The sequence below is a fragment of the Sinocyclocheilus rhinocerous genome, unplaced genomic scaffold (assembly GCF_001515625.1).
Source record: "Sinocyclocheilus rhinocerous isolate Xijiao unplaced genomic scaffold, SAMN03320098_v1.1 scaffold781, whole genome shotgun sequence".
NCBI lineage: Eukaryota > Metazoa > Chordata > Actinopteri > Cypriniformes > Cyprinidae > Sinocyclocheilus > Sinocyclocheilus rhinocerous.
The window spans coordinates 881,344-890,086 of record NW_015658395.1 but is presented as its reverse complement, the minus strand read 5'-3'; the positions used below and the strand labels follow the sequence as shown (position 1 = coordinate 890,086).

General features: G+C 36.6%; 1 protein-coding gene across 3 annotated transcripts in view; it reads left to right on the top strand.

Moving 5' to 3' along the window:
• Window positions 1–8,743, top strand: part of adgrb2 (adhesion G protein-coupled receptor B2) — a 293,767-nt gene that overhangs the window by 188,068 nt on the left and 96,956 nt on the right. For all 3 annotated transcript variants that reach the window (XM_016530376.1, XM_016530377.1, XM_016530375.1), the window contains exons 14-15: window positions 2,532–2,634; window positions 5,948–5,991. In XM_016530376.1, coding sequence (XP_016385862.1) covers window positions 2,532–2,634; window positions 5,948–5,991 — 147 coding nt within the window. The remainder of the gene's footprint in view (window positions 1–2,531; window positions 2,635–5,947; window positions 5,992–8,743) is intronic.

Here is an 8,743-nt window from a genome sequence, read left to right as displayed (position 1 = left end):
AAATACACAAAATAATGTTATTTTTAGCAACATCATATGACCCCTTTAAAAATTTGTCAATGTCACTGCATTAAATAACAAAATATCAAACTAAGTGGCATTTTTAAGCAAAAGATATTAAAGATTGCTTTAAAAATGCTTAAAAGCATTTTAAGCAAATAATTCTTTAAAAAAAACAAAAAGTAAAAAAAAAAAAAAAAAAAAGTGATTAGTTTTCTCTTCATATTTAAATTGGAGTGTGTGGTCCAGTGACATAAACATATTTATTTTATAATTCATAAATTTTTGTCCTACGTATTAAACTTTTTAACTTAAGTCATAGAAAAAAATATATTTATTTATTTAATTGTTTATTTATTTATTTATTCATTGATTAATTGATTAATTTATCTATTTATTTATAATGTAATGCATTTTTTTTCTGTGTGCATGTGCAATTTTTTTTCTGTCGTGACAAGTTATAAAAAAAATTACTAAAAAATATTTTGAAGAAAATATTTTTATGAAAAAATAAATATCACTGAGAAAATTATAATAAGATACTTCACTATCTTAAGTCTCTTAAATCTCATATAGTAGCTCAGGTTTTACAGGGACAGTTTTTACATACATTTTGTTCATATTCATAATGTCTCGCATCATTTGCGCTTTGAGTGTGGACATAAAGATCACTTACGGAAAATAATCTCGCCATGCACAGTTGGGGCAAGCGCAAGGCTACATTTTTAGATATTTCATGTAACTGTGTTGCCTTTGCCCTCAGTGTAGCCACTACTGAGAGCCTGTCTGTATTGAGAGAAAGGAGATAAGCGTAATTAGGCTGATTCGTGCAGCTGACACTGGGGGGCATGTAGAGACGTCTCTTCTGCTGCTCAAGCCCTGCTGGGGTCTGTAGTTCACTGTCCAAACTCACTGAGCATGTCAGAGCCCTCAACCCTGACAAGGAACACAAGAGCGTGCCGACAACCGCTGCTTGTGTTTGCTTCTGTCTCTTTCTATTGTGAGCCGTGTTAGAGGCGCGGGTATCCAGGTCATTGCTCCTCAGTGTGATTGATTGTGACGGAGCTCGTTGAATATGTATGGGATCAATGCTATTTGTTTGTTTTTGGTCTGCTTTTGCGTTGTGTCTCATTAATTTTCTGCGCAGAGCACACATCCTTGCTCTCGCTGCCCCAGGGGGAGCTAACCTGCCCGATTTGTTTTTGACAGAATGTAACTCCCTGTGACCCAACTCCCACAAGTTTTATCTCTCTCCGTAACGCTGTCATGGTTCACTCAAGGAGCACAGGAACAAAGGAGCGAGGAGACGAGGAGTAATGCAAATCAACAGGTTTTAATGAAGGCACGCTGGGGATCACAGGGAACACTGGAGACATCAAGCAAACAAAATGACATTTAACAGCAGACGCCAACAGAAGACATTGCAATTACTAAATTATATTTAGACAGACTTAAAGAAGTTCCAGAGCTATACATGTGCTCTTATTATTTCATTTGACACACCCAACAAACAAGAGAAAACGTATCTCAAACCCCGTTGCACACCTTTTCCAGGAAACATGTCGTTCAACCCAGAAACCGTAGCAAAACGGTGCACACCGGTTTGAGCTTGAACTTACCCCTGGACTAAATGAACATACGGACAGGAACAGGAAGGACCAAATAAGGGCATAAACATAAACAGAGCACATAGGGGAGGAAAACACACACAAAACACAGAACAAAGTCTGACAAACACACACACACACGCACTCACACACACCAAAAATAGATGGATTTGCTTAGCACAGGATGGTCCAAAATAGCTCTGCCAATGGATTTAAAACAAACACACACACACACACACACACACACAAACGGTGGCACTCAGCCATTGTATCATGCTCTGTCATGGATTACCTGCCAGGGTTGTGTGCAATTTATAATTCAATTGAATCAAATTTCAATTGAGGCAGCATACAGTGTGCGGAACTGTATTCCGAATTTAAGGAAGTACAATTGAAATGCAGTGAAATTCAAAGAAATTCACTGCTGTAAGTATACATTATAATTCTAACCAGTATTTGAAATGCCGCCAATAGAGATTTGTATTTAATTTATGTATTTTTTGTTACACTATTTTATTTCAATAACAACAAATTTAATAAAAAAAAATAACAAAAATTAAAATATGTTTTTATGTAAATTATTTTGGCAATATTGAACCTTGTTTAGAGAGATATGTGTAATCAGTTGAAAAAAAAAACGTGTCTGGGAATAAATATGTAGAATTAGCTATAATTTCAAATTAACTAATTGTTTTGTGACAATTTGTCAACTAATAAACATTCTATTGTGTGACTGTGTTGAATTTATTTGAATTGCCATTTTGAATTTGCCGTTTCCAATTGAACGTTCTGTGGGCTGTGGCCAATTCAATCTTGAAGGGAGCCAGTTCTTAAATTCTGAATGTTGCCCAGCCTTTATACTATTGGTAGATGTGAAATGTAGTCAGTTTTGGATCTAACTCTCTCTATGTTCCTTCCTGACAGAGATCCATTCGTGATCAGCTCGAAGATTCTGACTGTGACGGTACGTCCTTTACCCAAGCCCACCGAGCCCTTGGTATCAGTGGAACTCGCCCCTTTGCTCAATGTAAGTACTTTATACTTTTATTTATATTTTAACAGGCTTTAATATTAAATGCATCAACAAAATATGCATATTACATCACAGTATATTTTGATGTACCTTTTCTTAACTAAATCACTTGGGTGACTAGTTGAAGCACTTTTATTTTCTTATGCACTACCATTCAAAAGTTGGGGTTGGTAAACTGTTGTTGTTGTTGTTGAATGTCTCTTCTGCTCAGCAAGGCTGAATTTATTTGATTAAAATGCAGTAAAAAGAGTAATATTGTGAAATATTAATAAATATAGGTTTCCTATTTTAATATGTTTTAAAATGTAATTTATTCATGTGATAGCAAAGCTGAATTTTAAGCAGCCATTATCATCAAAATCGTTCTAAAATTATTTGATGCTTAAAAAAACTATCATAAATAGCATAAATATTCTCATAAATAAATCCTCATCAATATTGAAAACAGTTGTGCTGCTGAATATTTTTGTAAGTTTAAAGGTACAGCAGTCTTTACTGTCACTTTTGATCAATGTAATACATCCTTGCTGAATATAGGTGTTTATTTCGTTTTTAAAAATCTTACAGACCCCATGAACTGATGAATGGTAGTGTATATATGCAGAATAGAGGAATATTTTCATATATTTTCAGAATTTTCATCACACTTTATTTTAAGGTCCAATTTTCGCTATTAACAAACCATTAACTACAACATTTGCCTCAATAAACTCCTAATTTGCTGCTTATTAATAGTTATTAAGCCAGTTGTTAAGTTTAGGTATTGGGTAGAATTAGGGATGTAGAATATGATCATGCAGAATATGTGCAAAATAAACAGCCAATATGTTAATAATAGACATGCTGATAAGCATCTAGTGAGAATTGGTCCCTGTACTAAAGTGTTAAAGAATTTTCATATCATTTCATTTCTGTCTTCTTATATATTCTTATATTTCCCCTTTTAGTTCTAACTGTACTGCTAGTTATGACCTATAACCGATGCACATTCACTCATGCTGACAAATTGCCTCAGATGCAGTGAGCACAGACTTTTAGTACAGTAAGTCTGTTTGAACACCATAATCAGGCACAAAATACAGTTCTGTTAAAATGACCCTCTATTAATAATCCTCTGTTATGAATAGAACATCTTTAACAATCCCTAAATACACAGGACATAAAGTACTGCACATAAAGGCTCTCAATATTTTATGTGGGAAAGATTGTAATAAAAATACACCCGCAAGGATTTATGCAAAATGCGAAACCTGCAGATTGGATTGTGCATCACTACAGATATCAGCTGCGCGGAGAACACTGCCATTGTGATATTCCCCTAGTCGTCATGGCAACCTTTACCTGCTATCTCCTCCATAGAGGCGTGAGTTTTGGGAATGCGGGAGTGGACGTGATTCATGAATGTTTTCTATGTATGCGTCCCCCTCGTACCGAGGTCGTGCCCTGCTCAGCCGTGGTCCTGGGTGAGTCCCATCTGCATACGAAAGACCGTGTGGACAGCTGCTCTGAGCCATCCTGACCCCCAGAGGCTGCTGGGAAATGGAGGCAGTGCACTCCAGCTGTGTCATTGGCCGGCTATCCTCCCCATTCATCAGTCTTAACACGGGATTACTGGCGTCTACACGAGTTATTGATCACTGATGTCCAAACTCGTCCGGCTGTCAGTTTCAAATTGAAATGATGTATTCAATTGCATGTTTTGTTGGTTTTGTTTATCACCTGCGATGACACAACGGCTCTGGTCATTTGTTCTCATTATAAATGAGAGTACCAATGCCATCTGTCTGTGGTGCTGATGAGTACATTCGAGCCAATCGAATGGCACGAGTCCATACTGGACACTTAAAACTGGCCTTAGCAAACATATCACAATTATCGAACATCTGCGTGAGTGTTTCTGTACTGATCAGACTGCTATTCTGTCCTGAAAGCCACTGGAGCAGACTGTTGTCAACCAGCTGTCATTCAAACACTTATTACTTTGTGTCAACTGTCAAATTTTGTTTCACTCATTTGATCCAATCCAGTTTGTGGCATTGTTTAACCACTTGGGGGCAATGAAATGTTTAAAAATCCTGTATAGCATCTGTATCGCGCTGAATCCATCTTCATTGGAAGTATGCAACCTCACTGGGACCATATAACAAGATATAATTGCCCTCTGATTCTGGAAGCCCTAGTGGGAGTCTGTTGTACCCCTGAAGGTCAGAGGTGATCATTGTTCAGGTCATAAAATCCCATGTGGGATTCCTCCTCCTGAAAAGACATAATAGGCATAACTTGAGCTGAAACAGATTAGTCAATTATAGCAGTTGTTTCGTTGATGAATCAATAATGAGCTGTTCATTCAGCCATGCACCACTGAACCCTGATTAAAGCCTCACACTGGGCATAAAGTGAGGGCATCATTGCAGACTCTCACAAATCAATGAATCAAGAATTAGTCTTTTTTTTTTTTTTTTATGATTCACCTACAGTAGTCTACACTCTGGGCTCAAGAGAAAGGTTTTTTTTTCTCTGTTTTTTTCTTTTCTTTTTTTTCATGTTCTGTTTCTTTATTTAAAGGAAAATGTGTGTGTGTGTGTGTGTGTGTGTGTGTGTGTGCGTGTGTGTATATGTATATATAGTGTACATATACACTAACATTCAAGTTACCATTCAATATTGTGAAATATTATTACAATTTAAAATAACTGTTTTATATTTGTGCATCGGCACTCATTAAACATTTATAATTAATGTTGAACCTAATATTTTTTAATTGTATTAATAATTAAAAATACTTGTTTTATTTTAATGTTTAATAATTTAAGAATAATTGTTAGAAAAATGTATCATCTAGGACCCCCAAAAATTTGAAAAATTAGTCAAACTAAAAATAAATTATTTATTTATTTATTTACTTATTTAACCAGGAAGGTCCCGCTGAGATACAATATCTCTTCTACCAGGGAGCCTTGGTCAATATGAATGGATTTTTATTAGTTAAGACATTATTTAACCAAGTGGCAGAAATGTGGTACACACTTTTCTGAAGCTAAACATTTCACAAAAAGATATTCAGCCTATAAAACATATGTTTCAAATAAATGCCCAGCGTTGTGTGTTTGCAGATGCCACCTGTTTTGATTATGTTGTTAAATAAATCGATAAAATTCACATATGTTCTCCCACACTTGATCTCCCTTCATACAGACACAAATGCATACAGTATATTATTCCTTTCTGCTGTTCTGCGATGCAACACTATTTGTTTTGTATTGTTTTGGAGTCATTCCTAACTTTTTCTTTTTCTTTCTCCTCTAAGGGCACAACGGATCCTCAGTGTGTTGTCTGGGACTACGGAAACCCGTAAGTCACAAATCTGCATCCGACACACACACACACACACTCACGACATATTTCAGATCTCATTTTATATTTATTCAACCCAGTTGAGAGCATTTTGACATCAGTGTTTGTATTTGCAGCCTCATTAATAATCAGAAGTCCCTGTGATGAAGTCTTTGACACTACATTAATTGAATTAGTGAGCTGAAATTTGCATCATTCGTCTCACCTCATGCGTTAAAGTGAGAATTTGACACCCAATTCCCAGTTTTCAAAACACAATGCCTTCAGTCTCATGATCTGATTGTCTTGTGAATCGATCCCATCCAAAAACCTGTCAACCGTCACGGCAGGAGCTTTATTACCGCATTGTCTTCAAAAATCTAAACAATGTTGCTTTTCCTGAGGGATCTCTGGTTATGAAATTACATGCTGTGTCCTGTTCACTCTGTAGTAGTTCCCTATAAAGTGAACACAGTCTACAGTTAATTGTGCTTTCAGGTTCTCAATACTACTCCCCCTACTGGCAGAGCTCGTAATAAGCATCTCTCAGCCTAGATGTACAAAAAAAAAGTCAAACAAAAGTGTGTTTTTTCTTATTTTGACTGCATCTTGATGACGTAATCCTGTTTGTTGATATGCTTTGGTTGCGTCTTTGTGCCTGTTTATTTAGGAGCTTTGAGAGTGCCGCATGTATTCTAGTTCACGCTCTGTTTGTATTTGCGTCGGAAAACATCTGCGCTCCGAGTCTGTTTATATCAGGGAGGAGTGATACAAAAGAGTTTTTGAAGCATCACAAATAAGGTGAGAGAGAAAAGGACAAAAAGAGACACGTCTACACTGAAGATACATTCACACTGACAGCGAGTTACAGTCATTCACTGACAATGAGTGAAAGAGACTGCTGGCGAAGTTTGACCTTGGTCACCAACTAGACACCTTGAAAGTGAGCGACACAGCACAACAAAGCTAAAACATTGCGTTTTTTAATCAATTAAGCTGTCTACGCTGCAGACTTTGTTGATTTTCATGGCAGCTGTGCATGAAGCACCTGTGGAAATGCTAGAATCTCGTGTGTCCTGCGCGCTCGGCTGCGCCAGTATTTCCTTTTGTGTAACTCCCCACTGGCACAGCACACCTCACGCATCATTAATACGCACCGGGAGGTGGTCGGCACAGCAACAGGCAGACCTGACTAGACAGGAGAGTAGCGGGCGGTAATTACTGAAGCAGAAAAACCCTTCTATCTGCAGGCCGCAAAGTCAATTAACGCAAAACCTGATTACCTCTCCCACCAAATTACATTCCAAATCATTCCGAGATGAATGCGCTAGTGTGATTAAAAAGCGGTGAGATATAAAGATTTGTATCGTTATTATAAACCCAAACATGGCAAAATCACTCTTAAAGCCCATCCGGTGGATTCATTGCCCTTTATTCATTATCAGAAGCTTGAAGGGGGAGATTGATACTGTACTGCATAGAAGAGAAAATTACAGGCTTTGGACTTCATAGGTGTGTTTTTTTCTTTCAATATAGATCTGTTTGTGTTGGCGCTGCTTTTTTTCCACATGCAATTATCTGTTCATTTAAACTATTCCCAGCATCAGACTTTTTAAGATTACGATCATCTTTCTCTCGCCTCCTCTTTTATTGTCGTCTCCTGTACCACAATAGAATGATTTCTAATTGCTTCCAGCTCACTGTAGTTATTGCACTTTGCCTGTGCATAATAAAGTGAAAATTGTGCAGTCTGCTTTTTTCAGTGAATTCATTTATTCAAAGCAGCCATCGCTCTCTGATGCAGGTTCAGTTTCCACGATAAGCTGAAGTGTGTCAGCAGAGAATTGTTCTTAATATTTGCATGTCTTTACATGCACTTTACCCCTCGTGTTCTGTTGAGATTGACTCTACGGGTTTTATGTCCGTGGTCCCAGAGAATAGAGATATGCGCAAAAATAATATGAATTTCAAAATTATTTTACCTTATTTTTTTAACTTCAAGTTTGTTTGGCATAATGAAATCCAGTTAGACTATGTAATAGTAGTGCCATCTGTTTTACCTTAAGTAGACATGCATTAAAAACCTGTGTATCCGTTATATACGTGTGTGTGTGTGTGTGTTTTAGAGTCTTAATATGTAAAATATAGTCTATAATCCAACGTGATCTCATGATAATTCGTATGTATTTTACGTAAAACGTGGTTCTATAAAACGTACATTTACATACGTTTTTAAAGGCACTAAACCGTATAATACTGACGTATTTTCAGCATCGAAACTTACAAATACTTACGTATTTTCAGCATTTAAACGTACAAAACTGACGTATTGACGACACCTAAAAATTAATCTTTATGAATATTGAAATTGCGGCATTAATTTTATTAGTTTTTAGTTGTCATATGAATTACCTTGTTTTCAATTGCATTATTAAATTGTTTACTCGTTTACTTATGAAATGATAACATTTCGTTTTGTTGTGTGATTTCTGCTGCCAGCTCGTTTCCAAGAATATGCCTACATAATGTTAAACAAGACTTTGTTAAACTTTAAACCTTAAAATAAATAACATTTCTGCAATCGTTTTTGCAGAAATGTGCATTTACTTGTCATGTAATGCTTACTTTGATTGCCATGGGCCACAAAAGGCGTTTTCTCCGACATGCTGTGACTGACAATAGAACTATAAAATACCGTACTGGCCCGAATATGAGACGACCCTGATTATAAGACGACCCCCCTTTTTCCAGATGTACCTTTTGGAAAAAG